Source organism: Hyla sarda, chromosome 1 (genome assembly GCF_029499605.1).
Source record: "Hyla sarda isolate aHylSar1 chromosome 1, aHylSar1.hap1, whole genome shotgun sequence".
Taxonomy (NCBI): domain Eukaryota; kingdom Metazoa; phylum Chordata; class Amphibia; order Anura; family Hylidae; genus Hyla; species Hyla sarda.
Genome location: NC_079189.1, coordinates 418948727 through 418971194, shown reverse-complemented (window position 1 = coordinate 418971194; position 22468 = coordinate 418948727). Strand labels below are relative to the sequence as shown.

Genomic DNA, 22468 nt, shown 5'->3' with positions numbered 1-22468 from the left:
AAAAACAAAATAATAATCATTGAAAAATGTAAAAAAAAAAAATTATATATATATATATATATATATATATATATATATATATATATATATATATAGTACAGACCAAAAGTTTGGACACACCTCATTCAGAGTTTTCTTTATGTTCATGACTATGAAAATTGTAGATTCACACTGAAGGCATCAAAACTATGAATTAACACATGTGGAATTATATACATAACACAAAAGTGTTAAACAACTGAAAATATGTCATATTCTAGGTTCTTCAAAGTAGCCACCTTTTGCTTTGATTACTGCTTTGCACACTCTTGGCATTCTCTTGTTGAGCTTCAAGAGGTAGTCACGTGAAATGGTTTTCACTTCACAGGTGTGCTGGTGTGGAGGAGGAGGTGTGATGGTGTGGGGGTGCTTTGCTGGTGACACTGTTGGGGATTTATTCAAAATTGAAGGCATACTGAACCAGCATGTCTACCACAGCATCTTGCAGCGGCATGCTATTCTATCCGGTTTGCGTTTAGTTGGACCATAATTTATTTTTCACCAGGACAATGACCCCAAACACACCTCCAGGCTGTGTAAGGGCTATTTGACGAAGGAGTAGAGTGATGGGGTGCTGCGACAGATGACCTGGCCTCCACAGTCAACGGACCTGAACCCAATCGAGATTGTTTAGGGTGAGCTGGACTGCAGAGTGAAGGCAAAAAGGGACAACAAGTGCTAAGCATCTCTGGGAACACCTTCAAGACTGTTGGAAGACCATTTCAGGTGACTACCTCTTGAAGCTCGTAAAGAGAATGCCAAGAGTGTGCAAAGCAGTAATCAAAGCAAAAGGTGGCTAGAACCTAGAATATGACATATTTTCACACTTTTTTGTTATGTATATAATTCCACATGTGTTAATTCATAGTTTTGATGCCTTCAGTGTGAATCTACAATTGTCATAGTCATGAAAATAATGAAAACTCTGAATGAGAAGATGTGTCCAAACTTTTGGTCTGTACTGTATATATATAAATTTTTTCTTGGTCACTACACTTGCACTCACATTTAAGGTCAGAAATATTTTGTTTATACAGTTATTGCTTGTCTGGGCACTAGTAACCATGGAATATTTTGTGAGATGTTTCCGCCAGAATTTTCTGGGATGTAAATTTTTTGGGAAAAAATTGCCAATTTTGGTGCCAAAATTGCGGATTTTGGCGCCGAATTCAACAATTTTAGCACAAAAAAAATCCAATATGGCTTAAAAAAATGTTTTGGCGCGAATAAAAACAAAAGTGGCGTGAAAATGAATTTTCACATATTTTCAAAGCAGCACAAGAGACCTTTGAAAATGTGAGGAGAAAAAAAATCGCTGGAACAGAAATTACAGTAGTTTTTGAGAATCAGCCCCTCAGTGTGCATCTCAGTCTGGTATGTGAGGCCGCAATGCTTGTTTGCACTTTATTGTAATAAAGTCAAGAAGACTGTACAGTGGTGAGTGCTACATCTCCTTTTTGCTTATATTTTACAAGATTTTACAAGACTGAGCACCTTAACCCCTCAAAAAAAAAAAAAAACAGAAAATTTTGGCCTTGAGGACACAGCCAAGTTTCCTTTTTGTATTTTTCTCCTAGCCTGTTAAATGAGTAATTAAGCGGATGGGGATGATTTTAAGTCAGAAATCATGACACCTTGGCCCAGAGTAACATCACACTGCCCTGCAGCCAATTAACCCCTTAAGGACCAGGCCATTTTACACCTTAGGACCAGAGCGTTTTTTGAACATCTGACCACTGTCACTTTAAGCATTAATAACTCTGGGATGCTTTTACCTATCATTCTGATTCCGAGATTGTTTTTCGTGACATATTCTACTTTATGTTATTGGTAAAATTTTGTCGATACTTGCATCATTTCTTAGTGAAAAATTCCAAAATTTGATGAAAAAATTGAAAATTTTGCATTTTTCTAACTTTGAAGCTCTCTGCTTGTAAGGAAAATGGATATTCCAAAAAATTTTTTTTTATTCACATATACAATATGTCCACTTTATGTTTGCATCATAAAATTGACAAGTTTGTACTTTTGGAAGACACCAGAGGGCTTCAAAGTTCAGCAGCAATTTTCCAATTTTTCACAAAATTTCCAAAATCACAATTTTTCAGGGACCAGTTCAGGTTTGAAGTGGATTTGAAGGGTCTTCATGTTAGAAATACCCCACAAATGACCCCGTTATAAAAACTGCACCTCCCAAAGTATTTAAAATGACATTCAGTCAGCATTTTAACCCTTTAGGTGTTTCACAGGAATAGCAGCAAAGTGAAGGAGAAAATTCACAATCTTCATTTTTTACACTTGCATGTTCTTGTAGACCCAATTTTTGAATTTTTACAAGGGGTAAAAGGAGAAAATTTATACTTATATTTGTAGCCCAATTTCTCTCGAGTAAGCACATACCTCATATGTCTATATAAATTGTTCGGCGGGCGCAGTAGAGGGCTCAGAAGCGAAGGAGCGACAAGGGGATTTTGGAGAGTACGTTTTTCTGAAATGGTTTTTGGGGGGCATGTTGCTCTTAGGAAGCCCCTATGGTGCCAGAACAGGAAAAAAACACATGGCATACCATTTTGGAAACTAGACCCCTTGAGGAAAGTAACAAGGAATAAAGTGAGCCTTAATACCCCACAGGTGTTTCACGACTTTTGCATATGTAAAAAAAATAAAAAATAAATTCACTAAAATGTGTTTCCCCCCCAAATTTCACATTTATGCAAGGGTTAATAGGAGAAAATACCCCCCAAAATTTGTAACCCATCTCTTCTGAGTATGGAGGTACCCCATAAATTGACCTGAAGTGCACTACGGGCGAACTACAATGCTCAGAAGAGAAGGAGTCATATTTGGCTTTTTGAGAGCAAATTTTGCTCGGGGGCATGTCGCATTTAGGAAGCCCCTATGGTGCCAGGACAGCAAAATAACCCCCACATGGCATACCATTTTGGAAACTAGACCCCTTGAGGAACGTAACAAGGGGTACAGTGAGCATATATCCGCCTGTCTGTCAGATCCTTGGAACAGTGGGCTGTACAAAATTTTTTATTTGCACAGCCCACTGTTCCAAAGATCTGTCAGACACCAGTGGGGTGTAAATTCTCACTGCACCCCTCATTACATTCCGTGAGGGGTGTAGTTTCCGAAATGGGGTCACATGTGTTTTTTTTTTTTTGCGTTTGTCAAAACCGCTGTAACAATCAGCCACCCCTGTGCAAATCACCTCAAATGTACATGGCGCACTCTCCCTTCTGGGCCTTGTTGTGCACCCCCAGAGCACTTTGCGCCCACATATGGGGTATCTCCGTAGTCGGGAGAAATTGCATTACAAATTTTGGGGGGCGTTTTTCCCTTTTACCTCTTGTCAAAATGAAAAGTATGGGGCAACACCAGCATGTTAGTGTAAAAAATTCAGCTTTTTACACTAACATGCTGGTGTAGACCCCAACTTCACCTTTTCATAAGGGGTGAAAGGAGAAAAAGCAACCCAAAATTTGTTAGGCAATTTCTCCCGAGTACGGCGATACCCCATATGTGACCCTAAACTGTTGCCTTGAAATACGACAGGGCTCCAAACTGAGAGAGCCATGCGCATTTGAGGCCTGAGTTAGGGATTTGCATAGGGGTGGACATAGGGGCATTCTACGCCAGTGATTCCCAAACAGGGTGCCTCCAGCTGTTGCAAAACTCCCAGCATGCCTGGACAGTCAACGGCTGTCCGACAATACTGGGAGTTGTTGTTTTGCAACAGCTGGAGGCTCCATTTTGAAAACAGTGGCGTACCAGACGTTTTTCATTTTTATTGGGGAGGGGGGCTGTGTAGGGGTATGTGTATATGTAGTGTTTTTTACTTTTTATTTTATTTTGTGTTAGTGTAGTGTAGTGTTTTTAGGGTACAGTCACACGGGCGGGCGGTTACAGCGAGTTTCCCGCTGCGAGTTTGAGCTGCCACGCAAAATTTGCTGCATCGCAAACTTGCAGACTGATACTCACTGTAAGCCCCCTGCCCATGTGAATGTACCCTGTACATTCACAGGGGGGGGAACCTCCAGCTGTTGCAAAACTACAACTCCCAGCATGCACAGTCTATCAGTGCATGCTGGTAGTTATAGTTTTGCAACAGCTGGAGGCACACGGGTTGGGAAACACTGAGTTAGGAAACAGACAATGTTTCCCAACCAGTGTGCCTCCAGTTGTTGCAAAACCACAACTCCCAAACATTCTCAGGTATGCTGGAAGTAGTAGTTCGGCAACATCTTTAGAGCCAGATGTTGCCGAACCACAACTCCCAGCATGCTTGGAGTTGTAGTTTTGCAACATCTGGAGGACTACAGTTTGCAGACCACTAATACAGTGGTTCCCAATCTGTGCCCTTCCAGATGTTGCAAAACTACAACGCCCAGTATGCCAAAATGTCCAGGCATGCTGGGAGTTGTAGTTCTGCAACATCTGAAGGGCCAGATGTTACAGAACTACAACTCTCAGCATGCCTGGACAGTAAGGGCATGCTGAGGATGTGTAGTTTGCAACATCTGGAAGGGCACAGTGGTCCCAAAACTGCGGACCTCCAGATGTTGCAAAACTAACTCCCAGCGTGCCCAGATGCCAAGGGCTGTCTGGGCATGCTGGGAGTTTGTAGTATACAGGGTCCCAATACAGCAATGCATGTCGCTTTACGGCGACGTGCATTGCTGTAAAGGGCCCGACCGCGGCTGAAGAGGAACTCGCCTGTCGCCGCCGCCGTCTTCATCGCCGGGATCCGGGTCTTCAGGGACGAGGTAAGTACCAGGGCCGGGCCCCAGCACTCCCCCGTCCCCCGCCGCGTCCTCCGGTCTTCCTCCCGTCCTCTCCGGACTTCCAGGGGCCGGGCAGGGTGGGAGGAAGTAACCGCCCCCCGCGCGATTGGTCGGTTAGCTAACCGAGGAATCACAGGGGATAGGAGGAGGTGGCAGGCTTGCCACCTCGCTCCTATACTTTAGCATGGTCCTGGCTGTCTGTGACAGCCGGGATCATGCAAAATTACCGGGCGGTCGGGTCCCAGAGACCCGATCAGCCCGGCATCACCGCAGATCGCATGGGCGATTTCCCTTGCGATTTGCGGCGATCGCCGACACGGGGGGCCTACATGGCCCCCCTCGGCGTTTGCCCTGGATGCCTGCTGAAGCATTTCAGCAGGCATCCGCTTCCGATCTCTGCCCGGCGAGCGGCAGGGACCGGAAAACGCCATGACGTTGTGGAACGTCATTGGTCCTTAACCCCTTAAGGACTCAGCCCATTTTGGCCTTAAGGACTCAGACAATTTAATTTTTACGTTTTCATTTCTTCCTCACCTTCTAAAAATCATAACTCTTTTATATTTTCATCCACAGACTAGTATGAGGGCTTGTTTTTTGCGCGACCAGTTGTCCTTTGTAATGACATAACTCATTATATCATAAAATGTATGGCGCAACCAAAAGACACTATTTTTGTGGGGAAATTAAAAAGAAAAACGCAATTTTGCTAATTTTGGAAGGTTTCGTTTTCACGCCGTACAATTTATGGTAAAAATGACGTGTGTTCTTTATTCTGAGGGTCAATACGATTAAAATGATACCCATTCACAAATGATACCCAAATCACAAACTTTTTAACCAAATTAGTACGTTTATAATCCCTTTATTTTGATGACCTCTAACTTTTTTATTTTTCCGTATAAGCGGCGGTATGGGGGCTCATTTTTTGCGCCATGATCTGTACTTTTTTTTGATACCACATTTGCATATAAAAAACTTTTAATACATTTTTTATAAAAAAATTTTTTAATAAAATGTATTAACCCCTACAGGACCCATGACTTAACGGTACGTCCCGACACCCTGGGTCTTAAGGACCAGGGACGTACATTTACGTCATGGGCACTTTTAGTCCCCGCCGTGTGCCGGGCGGGGATCGGAGCGGGATGCCTGCTGAAATCATTCAGCAGGCATCCCGTGCAAATGCCCAGGGGGGTCATCAGACCCCCCCATCTCGGCGATCGCGGCAAATCGCAAGTGAATTCACACTTGCGATTTGCGCGATTCCGGGTCATTACGGGTCTATAGTGACCCGGTGACCCGGAATGTAAGGGGGATCGTGGGTGTCTAAGACACCCACGATCCCCCTGAAGCGATAGGAGTGAGGTGGCAAGGTTGCCACCCCTCCTATCCCTGCTATTGGGGGTCTAGACGCGACCACCAATAGCAGATCGGGGGCGGGGGGTTTACTTTCGTTTTCCCCGTCCTGCCCACCCACAATAGGCGGGGCAGGACGGGGAAAGTGACGGGGACCGGCGCCGAAGATCCACTTACCGATCCGGGCGGGCGTCGGAGGCTGCAGGCGACGGAGATCGGCGGGCGGCGATGACGTGCGGCTGGATCCGACGGAAACCGGTAAGTTGCCTAGCAACATCTGGAGGGTACAGTTTGAGACCATTATACAGTGGTCTCTAACTATAGCCCTCCAGATGTTGCAAAACTACAACTCCCAGCATGCCCAGACAGCTGTTTGGGCATGCTGGAATATGTAGTTTTGCAACAGCTGGAGGGCTACAGTTTGAGAGCACTATATAGTGGTCCCTAAACTGTAGCCCTCCAGATCTTGCAAAACTACAACTCCTAGCATGCTCAAACAACTGTTTGCTATCAGGGCATGCTGGGAATTGTAGTTTTGCAACAGCTGGAGGTCCAAGTTTGGAGATCACTTTGCAGTGTTCTCTAAAACTGTAGCCCTCCAGATGCAAAACTGCAAATCCCAGCATGTCCAAACAGCAATCAGCTGTCTCGGCATGCTGGGAGTTGTAGTTGCGTACCTCCAGCTATTGCATAACTACATCTCCCAGCATGCCCTTCGGCGATCAGTACATGCTGGGAGTTGTAGTTTTGCAACAGCTGGAGGCCGACTGGTTGGAAAATACTGTCAGGTAACAGAACCTAACTGAAGGTTTTCCAACCAGTGTGCCTCCAGCTGTTGCAAAAGTACAACTCCCAGCATGCGCGGTCTGTCAGTACATGCTGGGAGTTGTAGTTTTGAAACAGCTGGAGGTTTGCCCCCCCCCCATGTGAACGTACAGGGTACATTCACACGGGCAGGCTTACAGTAAGTTTCCTGCTTCAAGTTTGGGCTGCGGCAAATTTTTCGCGCAGCTCAAACTTCTAGCGAGAAACTCACCGTAACCCGCCAGTGCGAATGTACCCTAAAAACACTACACTACACTAACACCTAAAAAAAAGTAAAACATTACATATACACCCCTTACACTGTCCCCCCAATAAAAATGAAAACCGTATTGTATGGCAGTGTTTCCAAAACGGAGCCTCCAGCTGTTGCAAAACAACAACTCCCAGCATTTCCGGACAGCCACTGACTGTCCAGGCATGCTGGGAATTTAGCAACAGCTGGAGGCACCCTGTTTGGGAATCACTGGCATAGAATACCCCTATGTCCACCCCTGTGCAATCCCTAATTTAATCCTCAAATGCGCATGGTGCTCTCTCACTTCGGAGCCCTGTCGTATTTCAAGGAAACAGTTTAGTGACACATATGGGGTATCTCCGTACTCGGGAGAAATTGCACTACAAATTTTGGGGGGCTTTTACCCCTTATGAAAAGGAAAAGTTGGGGCTACACCAGCTTGTTAGTGTAAAAAAATAAAAAAATTTACACTAACATGCCGGTGTTGCCCTTTACTTTTTATTTTCACAAGCGTTAAAAGGAAAAAAAGACCCCCAAAATTTGTAACGCAATTTCTCCTGAGTACAGAAATACCCCATATGTGGGCGTAAAATGCTCTGTGGGCGCACAACAAGGCTCAGGAGTGAGAGCGCACCATGTACATTTGAGGTCTAAATTGGTGATTTGCACAGGGGTGGCAGATTTTACAGCGGTTCTGACATAAACCCCCCCAAAAAAATACCCACATGTGACCCCATTTTGGAAACTACACCCCTCACGGAATGTAATAAGGGGTACAGTGAGCATTTACGCCCCACAGGTGTCTGACAGATTTTTGGAACAGTGGTCCGTGAAAATGAAAAATTTTATTTTTCATTTGCACAGCCCACTGTTCCAAAGATCTGTCAAATGCCAGTGGGGTGTAAATACTCACTGCACCCCTTATTAAATTCTGTGAGGGGTGTAGTTTCCAAAATAGGGTCACATGTGGGGGGTTCCACTGTTCTGGCACCACGGGGGGCTTTGTAAACGCACATGGTCCCTGACTTCCATTCCAAACAATTTTTTTCCCAAAAGCTCAATGGCGCTCCTTCTCTTCTGAGCATTGTAGTGCGCTAGCAGAGCACATGACGTCCACACATGGGGTATTTCCATACTCAGAAGAGATGGGGTTACAAATTTTGGGGGGGGTCTTTTCTGCTATTAATCCTTGCAAAAGTGTGAAATTTGGGGGGAAACACACATTTTTGTGACATTTTTTTTTTTTTTTTTACATATGCAAAAGTCGTGAAACCCCTGTGGGGTATTAAGGCTCACTTTATTCCTTGTTACGTTCCTCAAAGGGTCTAGTTTCCAAAATGGTATGGCATGTGTTTTTTTTTTGCTGTTCTGGCACCATAGGGGCTTCCTAAATGCAACATGCCCCCCAAAAACCATTTCAGAAAAACGTACTCCCCAAAATCCCCTTGTCGCTCCTTCGCTTCTGAGCCCTCTACTGCGCCCGCCAAACAATTTACATAGACATATGAGGTATGTCCTTACTCGAGAGAAATTGGGCTACAAATATAAGTATACATTTTCTCCTTTTACCCCTTGTAAAAATAAAAAAAATGGGTCTACAAGAACATGCGAGTGTAAAAAATGAAGATTGTGAATTTTCTCCTTCACTTTGCTGCGATTCCTGTGAAACACCTAAAGGGTTAAAACGCTGACTGAATGTCATTTTGAATACTTAGGGGGGTGCAGTTTTTATAATGGGGTCATTTGTGGGGTATTTCTAATATGAAGACCCTTCAAATCCACTTCAAACCTGAACTGGTCCCTGAAAAATAGTGAGTTTGAAAATTTTGTGAAAAATTGGAAAATTGCTGCTGAACTTTGAAGCCCTCTGGTGTCTTCCAAAAATAAAAACTCATCAATTTTATGATGCCAACATAAAGTAGACATATTGTATATGTGAATCAAATTTTTTTTATTTGGAATATCCATTTTCCTTACAAGCAGAGAGCTTCAAAGTTAGAAAAATGCTAATTTTTCAAATTTTTCATCAAATTTTGGGATTTTTCACCAAGAAAGGATGCAAGTTACCATAAAATTTTACCACTATGTTAAAGTAGAATATGTCACGAAAAAACAATCTCGGAATCAGAATGATAAGTAAAAACATTCCAGAGTTATTAATGTTTAAAGTGACAGTGGTCAGATGTGCAAAAAACGCTCTGGTCCTGAGGTGTAAAATGGCCTGGTCCTTAAGGGGTTAAAAAAGTTGCAATTTTGGACTTTTTTTTTCGTTCACGCCGTTCACCGTACGGGATCATTAACATTTTATTTTAATAGTTCGGACATTTACGCACGCGGCGATACCAAATATGTCTATAAAAAAAAATTTTTTACGCTTTTTGGGGGTAAAATAGGAAAAAACGGACATTCTACTTTTTTATTGGGGGAGGGGATTTTTCACTTTTTTTTTTACTATTACATTTTTTTACATTTTTTTTTACACTTGAATAGTCCCCATAGGGGACTATTCATAGCAATATCATGATTGCTAATACTGATCTGTTCTATGTATAGGACATAGAACAGATCAGTGTTATCGGCTATCTTCTACTCTGGTCTGCTCGATCTCAGACCAGAGCAGGAGACGCCGGGAGCCGGACGGAGGAAGGTGAGGGGACCTCCGTGTGGCGTTCTGAATGATCGGATCCCCGCAGCAGGGCTGCGGGCGATCTGATCATTCATTCAAATCGCGCACTGCCGCAGATGCCGGGATCTGTATTGATCCCGGCACCGGAGGGGTTAATGGCGGACGCCCGCGATATCGCGGGCGTCTGCCATTGCCGGCGGGTCCCTGGCTGCGATCAGCAGCCGGGATCAGCCGCGCATGACACGGGCATCGCTCCGATGCCCGCGGTTATGCACAGGACGTAAATGTATGTCCTGGTGCGTTAAGTACCACCACACTGACCCCTATAACTTTTTTATTTTTCCATGTACAGGGCGGTATGAGGGATAATTTTTTGCGCCGTGATCTGAAGTTTTTATCGGTACGATTTTTGTTTTGATCGGACTTTTTGATCACTTTTTATTCATTTTTTAATGGTATAAAAAGTGACCAAAATACGCTTTTTTGGACTTTGGAATTTTTTGGCGCGTACGCCATTGACTGTGCGGTTTAATTAACAATATATTTTTATAGTTCGGACATTTACGCACGCGGCGATAACACATATATTTATTTTTATTTACACTGTTTTATTTTTTTTATGGGAAAAGGGGGGTGATTCAAACTTTTATTAGGGAAGGGGTTAAATGACCTTTATTAACACTTTTTTTTGCAGTGTTATAGGTCCCATAGGATCTCCTATGCTGATCACTGGCGTGTATTAACACGCCTGTGATCAGCATTATCGGCGCTTGACTGCTCCTGCCTGGATGTCAGGCACGGAGCAGTCATTCGTTGATCGGACACCGAGGAGGCAGGTAAGGTCCCTCCCGGTGTCCTGTAAGCTGTTCGGGATGCCGCGATTTCACCGCGGCGGTCCCGAACAGCCCGACTGACTAGCCGGGATACTTTCACTTTTGCTTTAGAAGCGGCAGTCAGCTTTGACCGCCGCTTCTAAAGGGTTAATACCGCACATCGCCGCGATCGTCGATGTGTGGTATTAGCCGCGTCCTGCGTCGTTAAAGGGTTAATGGCCGAGGTGGGACATTGCCATGGCCGGTGGTTGGCTAAGCAACAGTGTCACGATTTCTGACATGAAGAGGATCGGGACCGGAGTGGGACACCGGAGGCACATTGGGAGTGCTGGAGGTAAGCAAAGGTTTTTTTTTATTTATTTTTTTATATACTACCCAATGGTCAAAAAGTTCCACCAGCTGGTTAAACTTTTAATTTTTTCAACCACAGACCCATGTGAGGTTTGTTTTTTTTAGACCAATTGTACTTTGTAATGACACCTTTCATTTCAACATAAAATGTATGGCGCAAGCAAAAGATTGAAAATTCAAAACACAATTTTGCAACATTTGGGGGGATGGGGTTGTTTGGTTTTACGGAGTGCACCTTAAGGTATAACTGGCATGTTTTCTTTGTTCTGTGGATTAATACGATTAAAATATGGTTAGATACTTTTCTATTATTGAACTGCTTTGAACCCCTTAAGGATGAAGCCCGATTTGACCTTAAAGGGGTACTCTGAAGAAATTTTTTTTTTTTAATCAACTGGTGCCAGTAAGTGTTGGAAATTACTTCTATTTAAAAATCTTAAAGGAGTACTCTGGTGCAGAGTATTCCTGCTCCGTCCTGCCCGGGCTGCAAAAAAAATGAAAATAAACCATCTCTCAACTTCCTGGGTTCCCGCGGAGCGCCACTACAGCTGATGGGTCCTCCGGTCCATCTTCTTCATACTTACTCCTTTAATGTTTCTAAGCTGCTGTATGCTCCACAGTTCTTTTCTTTTTCAGTTTCTTTTCTCTCTGACCACACTGCTCTCTGCTGACACCTCTGTCCATGTCAGGAACTGTCCAGAGTAAAAGAAAATCCCCATAGAAAACCTATCCTGCTCTGGACAGTTCCTGACATGGACAGAGGTGTCAGTAGAGAGATCTGTGGTCAGACAGAAAATAAATTAAAAAAGAAAAGAGCTGCCTCTGGAGAATACAGCAGCTGATAAGTACCGGAAGGATTATGTTTTTAAATAGAAGTAATTTACAAATCTGTTTAACTTTCTGGAACCAGTTGATTTAAAAAAAATAAAATAAATCTTTTCACCAAGCCAATTTTCATTTTTTGTGTTTTTGTTTTTCCTCCTCTCCTTTTAAAATCCCTATCTCCCTTTTTTCACCTACAGACCCATTTAAGGGCTTGTTTTTTGTCAGACCAACTGTACTTTGTAATGACCTCTTTCATTTTACCATAAGAAGTACCATGAAACCCAAAAATGTATATTTGCTGGCGGAATTTTTTATTTTTTTTTTTTTATTCTAATTTTGCAACTTTTGGGGGATTTAGTTTTTAAGCAGTGCACTTTATGGTTAAAATGATACGTAATGTAAAACTTATAAGAAAAAATTATGCAATGCACTCAACATTTTTGGGAGTTTTCATGCTTTTATTCGGCTCAATATTGCATGGCCACATATCTTCAATGCAAGGTTATTTAGCCTGCCTGAGAGGTTGGGGTGTGCAGGGGGGTCCACCCCTCCACAAGTGTTGAGTGCATTGCCTACTTTTTTCTTATATTATTATATGAGAATTGTCTGTCACACGCAGTAGCACTGCCTGGAGTTAATACACAGCCTAGTGGTTCTGTTCATTGGGAGGGACTCACTAAAATACTAATGTACTCCAGCTTTGTCATAGTTACAAGTCTCTTATTTTTGATATAGGTAAAAATGATACATTATCTTTATTCTGTAGGTCAATGCGATTAAAAAATTACCCAATTTATATAGTTTTGCTATTATTGTACTACTTTGAAAAAAGAAAAATGCAAACTTTGATTTAACAAATTTCATATGCATAAAATTGTCCTCTTCTGACCCCTATTTTTTCGTATACGGAATGTATCAGGGTTAATATTTTGTCTCGTGATCTTTAGTTTTTATCTGTACCATTTTTGCTTTGATGTGACTTTTTGATCGCTTTTTCAATTTTTTTTTTTTTTTTACTGATATATGGTGTGATTAAAAATCAGTACTTTTGGTGTTTGATTTTTTTTAAACTGTTATACCATTTACAATGCGGGATCATGATCATTATTATATTTTAATAGTTAAGACATTTACACAGGCGGCGATACCAAATATGTTAACTTATTTTCTTTGGAAAATGGCAAAATAGAGCTAATTTAATGTTTTATTAGGGGAGGAAGTTTTATATAATTTTAGATATTTTTTTTCCTTTTTACTCTTTTTTGATATGCAATCATTAGATTGCATTTACTGTATAATGCAATGCATATTGAATAGCATTACACAGTGTGATCTGCAATCCACTGATATAGCCTGGCTAATCCAGGCTACATTAATAAATCTGCAATTGGTGGCAGGAGACCGGCAAGGGGACCCTTCCCACCTTTTTAGCTCACGGAACCCCCGTGGTCACGTTGCAGGGGTTCCGTGAGCCTCTCTGAGCTACCAGAGATTTTTTGTTTCACTTTAGACACCGTGATCGGCATTGATCATGGCATCTAAATGGTTAATGACTGGCAGCGGCGGGATCGCCGATGTCATTAACAGCGAGTGTCTGACTACTGATAGCAGTTGACACTGCGTTCGCTTCAAAGCCGCTTAAGGACTCAGGGCGTACACCCTTCGCCCTTAACAGGTAAAAAAAAATTGACATTTTTTTTTAACAAGTATGGTTAAAATGGCTCTATTCTGACCCCCTATAAAACTGTCAAAATTTTTGCAACGTGATCTGCAGTTTTTATTGGCACCACTATTGCATATATGTGACTTTTTAATCACGTTTTTTTGTGACTTAACAAAAACAACAGCAATTTTGGACTTTGGTGTTTTGTTTATTAATTTTTAATGCTTTTTGGGGTAAAATGGGAAAAAGGGGCCATTTAAAATTTTATTGAAGGGAGGGGCTTTACTACATATTTTTTTTACACTTTTCTTTTTACACTTTATATATCCTCATAAGGGTTTATTTATAGTAATCATTAGACTGCTAGCACTGTTCAGTGCTATACATAAGCATAACACTAATCAGTATTATCTACTTCTCTGGTCTGCTGGAAGGCAAACCAGAGAAGAAGATGCTGGGAGAGCGGCAGAGGCAGGTGAGGGGACAGCCATCTGCCTTCTTAAATGATCGGATCCCCACTGCTGATCTGATCATCCACTAAAACGCCTACATTGCTGGAGATGATGTAATCAGTATTGATTGAAGCATCTGAGGGGTTAATGGATGACATCAGCGCAATCAGTCATGTCCGCCATTACCGGTGGCTGACCGCATTACCTGGCTGCAGGCTGTCGTGCATGAAGCAAGCACCGCTCTGGTGTTCCAATCATGTTTTGTTTTTTTGGTAGTACTTTTGCGTATATGAGACTTTTTGATTACTTTTTATTCCTTTTTTCTGGGATGTGATATGACTAAAAAGCTATTTTTCTCTTTACATTTACACTGTTCATTGAACAGGAAGATTAACATTATATTTTAATAGTTCTGACATTTCCACACGCAGAGATATCAAAAAGGTTCATTCATGTTTATGTTTTGATTTGTAAAATGGGAAAAAGGGGCGATTCAATTATTTATTAGGGAGCTTATTCACATTTATTTAAACTTTTTGTTTGTTTGTGGCAGCTGCCCTTTTAAGCTAGGTTCAGACTACGGAATTTCCGCTTTGAAATTTCCGGCAGAAATTCCGCTTACTATTATGCATAGTGTAGTGAATGGTTTTCCATTCACAAATTCCCACTTCGGAATTTGTGAAGCGGAAAATCCGGATGAAAAATCTGCCAGAAAATTTCGCCTGAAGAAAGGGGTTGCTTTCTTCAGGAGGAAATCCTAGCGGAACACATAGCAGTCTATAGGAGACTGCAGTGTCCGCGCGGTCCTAGCGCCGACTAATTCAGTCAGTGCAGGCGGAACTCTGAATCTCCGGGCGGAAATTTTCTGCCCGGAGATTCCGTAGTCTGAACCTAGCCTTATTGATAGCACAAATAGAGAAACATAGCCGCACAGCCATCATTTGTATTTTGATCTACTTGCTTCTTAGCATAATTTTAAAAACTAACCAGTTATTAGTATACATGTTGATCATGTAAGGAGCCCGGGCCCTGCCTTCTCCCCGCTGCCCGGGCTCCTTACATGACAGTGCGCTCAGCCTATCGCCGGCCAGAGGAACAGGACGCCGATATCTTTGCAATGAGGGAACGTAAGAAGGGGAGTTAGTTTGTTTTTATGTTTTTGCAGCCCGGGCACAGGGGCACTTAAAAAATTTACGCTGCAGTTCTCCTTTAAAGGGAATCTTGTCAGCTCTATGTGCTTCAGACAAAGTTGGATAGCTGTTAGGGCATAAAAGCAAACTGTACCTTTTCTGAAGCAGATAGTGGTTTCCAAACTTAAAATTACCTATTTGATCCTAGCAAAATGTCAAGAAGGTGGGCCTGAGCTGCTTAAGTGTCAGAGCCTGGCAAGCCTTCTCTGTATCACTAACCTCCCAGACCCTCCATGACTGATGTAAAGAGCCCTGTACCTCAGTCAAGGAGAAGCTGGGGGATGTGGGTAAATAAGGCTTTAGCACTTGAGCAACTATGTTCTATCTGCTTTACAATTGGCTGAAAAATAAAAAGGTTATTTTATGAGTTTGTCAACCACCATTAGCTACAGGAAATGTTCAGTTTGCTTTTATACTATAACAGTTATCCAACAGTGTCTGCAGCTCTTAGTATCAAACAGATTTCCTTTAAGGACCGGAAAACTTGAAATATGAGTATATGTCCGTGTTAAAGGTTCCATTAGTAGCCTTTAATACGGATTCTGTAAAAATGGACAAAAAAGGACAGCATGCAGTACTAATTTGTGTACTGTAAAATGACAGATGTCATAACAGAATCCTCACACACCCGATTTTAGTCAATGGGGTCTTAGGCTGTCTGTATTGCTGTTATTTTGATTTCTCCTCTCCTATGATGGAGCAAAGCAATGGAAATATAGAACACAGGTAAATTAATGTTCAGAGGACATCACTCTCAACACCCTTTGCCTTGCTTAATTAAAGGATATAGTGTATTTCATGTATTTACTTCACTGCTTGGTGTAATCTACCCTTATTAAAATTTTACTACATGAGTCAGTACATTACATAAAGTCTGCCATTAAAAGAGCACCCAGAGTACAATAAAATATAATGTATAAACTTTGTTACAATTTAAAAAGTAATTAGGGCTCATTTAGAGACTGGTTGCTTCTAATGTTTGCAGTGTTGCCTTATAATTGCTATAGGTTTCAACATATGACAAAGCGACAATGAGCCACATAACATGATGGAGTGGCACTGAGCTGCAAAACTGACACCTCCTTGTTTGCTCCGTTTTGCACCATTAATTCTATGGTGAGCGACTTGGAGATTTTCTTCTTTGGATGCTTAGCAATTGGAAACTGCTGAAGTATCAGGTAAGGGAAAAAGAAGGCCAATAAAATCTAAAGTCAGTCTTGAGAAAGGAGATGGACCACATGTAGCTCAAAGAGATCCTTAAATTGGAAGGGTTTGTTACAACTACCATGATGCCCATAGGTCTGCTGCCTGTATCTATTCACTATAATTATTACTTAGAGACAGAACTGTCTCCTTTTCTTGCCCTGAGGAAGAGGCTATGTGGAGCAAACAGCCAATGACAGAGAGGAGCTGTAGTCGCATTACATCACTACAAAAGGAAGTGCCCATGTGCCTGGGGTGGAGGACAATAGCTATTGCTATGCAAGCAAATCCTCAATTAAACTCCACACCTGTAGAGAAGTGCTAGACACTGCATTAAAAAATATTTCTTTAAATGTTATCATGAAGCTTGCCTTCACGGTGAACAATGTATATGTCTAAACATTTGACACTATTTATAACCAGTGCCACACAAACGCATCAATGTAACATGCTAATACCTCAGCAAAATACTTACAGAGTATGTAACTCCAGACGAAGAGACAGGGGAAACTTCAGACATTGTTGCATCAATGACAACCAATGAATCAAGTTGTGGGTAAAGACTCTCCATCTCCGGCTCTTCGGATAAGTTGTCTTCACTTCCCACCAGGCTCTCTTTCTCAGCTTCACTGTCTGGCCAAGCTTCTACAACTGAGAGAACCGTAGTCTCCTTATCTGGCAATATGTCCTCAGTAATTGATAAAAAGTCATCCAAACTTTCATTGGCTGTTGCCTCAGTGTCCATGCTGTCCTGAACTGCAAGTTCCCCTTCTACCCTTTTATTATCCAAGGTACTGTCCAGGGTGCTTTGTTTCTTTCCATTAGCCGATACTGGCTTCATGTGGAGGTAAAGTGCATTTTTAATAGTCTCCATTGAGGCATTGTCATCTGTGCTAAAACTATGGTCTGAATACCCAGATGTGATAGAGAAGTTCCTGGAGGATGGATGGCCTGAATCTGGAGAGCAAGTCCCATTAGGTAATGTTCCATTGAGTATTTTTATAGGTTTACTGTCATCATTTCTAGTGTCCGTTTGATCAGCTTCTTCTACAGACTCAAAAACCTGCACAAAAAATATGATGCAGTGTTAAGCTCTTGTATGTCTGCATAATGTAACTGCATATGTCTGCATAAAATAAATAAATCTCATACAATAGGGATCAACAGATCAATAAGATATAGCATTTGGTATCAGTTTACAAATAAAACATGCCACAAAAAGCACAATAGTAAAACAAATTAGGATCAGAAGTCTTAGTTCTTAGAAACAAGAATAATAATGTATATACTGTACACAAGAATTTTTATTAACTGCTTTAGAATGCAGGGTTTTTCCATTTTCATTTTTTCCTCATCACCTTCAAAAAATCATAACGCTTTCAATTTTGAACCTAAAATTCCATATTATGGCTTATTTTTTGCGCCACCAATTCTACTTTGCAGAGACCGTAATTTTACCAAAATATCCACAGCAAAGTGGCCAAAAAATTCATTTTGCAACTAAATTGAAGAAAAAATGCCATTTGTAACTTTTGTGGGCTTCTGTTTCTACGCAGTACATTTTTCGGTAAATATGACAACTTATCTTTATTCTGTATGTCTATACGGTTAACATGATACCCTACTTACATAGGTTTGATTTTGTATTACTTCTAAAAAAAAATCATAACTACATGCAGGAAAATTTATACATTTAAAATTGTGATCTTCTGACCCCTATAACTTTTTATTTTCCGCATACGGGCCGGTATGAGGGCTCATTTTTGGTGCCGCGATCAGTTTTTATCGGTACCATTTTTATATTGATGGGACTTATTGATCGCTTTTTATTCATTTTTTTCATGATATAAAAAGTGACAAAAAATACGCTATTTTGGAATTTGGAATTTTTTTCCGCATACACCATTGACCTTGCGGTTTAATTAACAATATATTTTTAATAGTCAAACCATGAAGCTTTTATTAAGACATAAGTTGCACGGAAAGTACAGCTTCAAAGAAAAACACCGGTCCAGAGACTGAAGTAACACAATACAAAATATACTGTGGTACACTTACATAACAATCATAGAGAAGTGGCTCCCATAAAAAACAAAAGGAGGGTAGCAGTAGTACAAAAGAGTAAACCAGTTGGCTGACCCCCCCCCCCCCCCCCCCCCCCACACACACACACACACACACATACAACAGGAAAAGATGCTCCCTCTATAAAGGTTTAGACAGTGAGTCATAGTAGGACTATGTGGGGACAGCAACCACGGCTCCCACACAACATTAAAGTTATCAACGGTATCCTCCCTAACCGCTTTTTATTGAGCATCATGAGGTTAATCCTCGAGATCACGGTACCCAAATGTAAACCTGCTTGTTACCACTGGGAAGCGAGGTGAATCCTAGCTGCCATCAGGATGTGTTGTGCCAAACGAAAAATGTTATAGCGCATTCTAGTGGGGCGGGCGCCAAGTAGGCAGAAGGCAGGAGACCTCGGGACATGACTAGGTAGAATGGAGTCCAGCAGATCCAGTACTCGTGTCCAGAAAGTGGAAGCTACAGGACAAGACCACCACACATGGTAGAAGGTGCCGAGCATGCCACAGGAACGAAAACAGAGCGGTGAAACTGCTGGAAATATGGAATGCAACCGTACTGGAACTAAGTAGGTCCTGTGTAGGACTTTCAAAGCAGCCTTAGTTAAGGACACCTGCCAAATAACACGGCTCAGTGCGGCACATCCGTCCCGCCATTGGGACATAGACATGTTCATATGTAAATCCGTTTCCCAGGCGAGCATAAACTTCAATTTCGTGTCAGGAAGAGGTGCATTTAGTTGGGAATACAGTAAAGATAAAACACCAGGGAGGAGAGGAGTGTAGAGAGAGCGAGCTTCAAAGAAAGTGGGACGAATAGTCAGAGGGGGTGACATGTGAGCGGAAGAAAGAAAATATGTGACGAGCTCTAAAGAGTTCAGAAGTAGGGTGCAGAGTGAGACAAACGAAAGGATTCAAAGGAGGGTAATCCCTGTCGAGTCAGGAAATCATATAGTCTAGTAAGCTTGGCCGAGGTCCACCAATAGAAGCTCGTCAAGCCCGGAGGGAAGAGAGGATTAGAGAGAATAGACAATAGAGGGGAGACAGGAGACTGAAGGTGAAACTTAAAGCGGACCTGACGCCAAAGAGACAATGAGTACAGGGCCACAAAGGCCGAGGAGGGCACTAGGGAAGACCACATAAACACTGCATATGAATGGGGGGCAAGCAGTGAGTTTTCTAGATATACCCATTTAGGAGCCCCAGATGGGGCATTGACAAGTGCTAGTTGAGCTAAACGAGCCGCGTAATAGTATTTCAAGAAATTCGGGACCGATAGACCCCGTAGCTTTTTATTAAAGTACATTACGGACTTGGCGATGCGTGGTTTCTTGTTGGCCCAGATATATGCAAAAACATCCTTCTGTAAAGAAAGTAAATTGGATTTGACTATAGGTATATAGGAAGGGAGCGAAAAAGGTAGAGGAGACGAGGCAAAATGACCATTTTAAAGGGGTACTCCGCCCCTAGACATCTTATCCCCTATCGTGACATCACGGCCCGCCCCTTTCAATACAAGTCTATAGGAGGGGGCGTGGCGGGCGTCACACCCCCTCCCATAGACTTGCATTAAGGGGACGGGCCGTGATGTCACGAGGGGCGGCGCCATGACGTCACGCTGATCCGTCCCCCGTATCGCCCGTCATTAAGCACAGAGCGAACTCGCTCTGTGCTGTAATGATAGCGCGGTGCCACAGCGGGGATCCCAGGGGTCCCCAGCAGCGGGACCGTGGCAATCTGACATCTTATCCCCTATCCTTTGGATAGGGGATAAGATGTCTAGGGGCGGAGTACCCCTTTAATTACGTTTACCCTTGCCAGTCAGGACAGGTAAGGGTAGTTCCATTTTGCCAAGTCCGCCCATATAGAACGGAACAGTGGAAGGTAGTTACAGCTGTAGAGGGAACAAAGAGAGGGGGTTAGTTTAATGCCAAGATAAGAAAGGACGGAAGAGGAGTTTCGAAAACCAAAGTTAAGGGAAATAAGGCGTTGTAGGGACTCTGGGACATTGCAATATAGAATTTCAGATTTATTGATATTTACAAAAAGGCTCGAGCAGGCAGAAAAGTCAGTAAGGACAGAAAAGAGATTGGGTAGGGAAACCAGGGATTACGTCAGGGTCAGCAAAAGGTCATCATCGAACAGATTGATCTTATATTTTGAGGCCAGGATTGTAACCCCTTTAATGCTTGAATTAGATTGAATCAGAGTTGCCAGAGGCTCCATCACAGGGCAAAAAGTGCCGGGGAGAGAGGGCACCCCTGGCGAGGCCTTCTCCGAATCCTCAAAGGCTGTGATGATGAGGAGGGTAGCTTCAAATAGGCAGTAGGGGTAGAGTAGATGTGGTGGAGAATTTGAATAAAGGTCCCAAAGAACCCCAATTTAGAAAGCACCCCCAATGCCTTTTCTATGTCCAACGACAACACCTACAAAGGTGTTGCAGTACCTTTCTGATATTATCAGGCGCTTGGCGACCAGGCACAAAGCCTACCTGATCCTGGTTGATAAGTGATGGCAAGCATCTGTTTATAATTAACAATATACTTTTATAGTTCGGGCATTTTTTTTTTAAATGGGAAAAGGGGGGTGATTCTTACTTTTATTAGGGAAATGATCTTTATTAACTTTTTTTCCACACTTTTTTTTGCAGTGTTATAGCCCCCCCTAGTGGCCATTACACTGCACATACCGATCTCATACACAGATCATTGCCGTGCATTGACATGGCAAAGATCAGTGTTATCGGCAGTCAATTGCTCAACCCTGGATTTCAGGCTTGGAGCATTCAATTGCCAATCGGACGCGATGGAGGCAGGTGAGGGGACCTCTGCTCACGTTCTAGCTGATCGGGACATCACTATTTCACCACGATGGTCCCGATCAGCTCGACTGAACTGCCGGGAAGCTTTCACTTTCATTTTAGATGCGGCAATCAACTTTGAACGCCGCATCTAAAGGGTTAATAGCACGCGGCACCGATCGTTGTGCTACGCGCTATTAACTCTTTAGCTATTAACCCAGGGTCGCTGGGACCGTCCCGGTATGATGCGTGGGTCACGGCGTGACCCCGTGTTATATACCGGGACCGGGCACAGGGCGTACAGGCACGCCCTGCATCCTTAAGAGGTTAAAGGCTAACCTGACTGCTAAATATTGTAAATTTAACTAGTCCACAATAATTCACCACTAGTTGCCTATAAACATGGGGTAACTCCAGTATTCAGACCATTTCCAACTCCCTGGAGATTGCAGTACATTTAAAATACATTGCAAATATGCCAGCATTCTAGATACAATTAAATACTGGGCATACAGATGTCAAAAAATGCTAATTGGTTTTGCAAAGGCAGTAGCATTTGTACAATATACTACATGACCATGAGATGAGTTGGGTGGAGTGTTTTTTTTTTTTACTAACAATCAAGTTGACGCCCAAAAGGCAAGACCGTTTTTAACAAGCAATACAAAGTCGAGTTTCTACTTGCAGAGTAAGTTACTTTTTTTTATTTAGGATACAGTAGTTTAGAAGGCTCGCATTATAGATATTTCGTGATATGCGAAGCCATGCACAGCCATTTCAATCTAGGTAATTTTAGGTATTTTAATGGGCAACAGATAAGAACTTTAAATTTTCAGCTTGTTATCTAAACTATTAATATATACATTTTCTTCGTAATGCACTTCACAAGAATTTCTGCTTCCAAGAATCTAGAAAACTGAAATAGACATAGGGGGAGATTTTTCAAAACCTGTGCAGGGTAAAAGTTGACCAGTTGTCCATAGCAACCAATCAAATAGCTTCTTTGATTTTTGAAAAGGACTCTGAAAAATGAAAGACGTCATCTGATTGGTTGCTATGGGCAATTGTTACATAAATCTCTCCCACAGTCCCTACGATGGTTTCACAGTGGGGGACACAAATAAAACTGCAACTTATAGATGGTCTAAACTAGATAATCAAAAAATGTGCCAGTTTTCAAATACAGTGAGTCA

At 42.3% G+C, this 22468-nt stretch overlaps 1 protein-coding gene across 1 annotated transcript in view; it reads right to left on the bottom strand.

Moving 5' to 3' along the window:
* SGSM1 (small G protein signaling modulator 1) overlaps window positions 1-22468 on the bottom strand; it is a 376300-nt gene that overhangs the window by 62219 nt on the left and 291613 nt on the right. The window contains exon 19 of the mRNA XM_056528949.1: window positions 16864-17451. Within this exon, the coding sequence (XP_056384924.1) occupies window positions 16864-17451 (588 nt within the window). The remainder of the gene's footprint in view (window positions 1-16863; window positions 17452-22468) is intronic.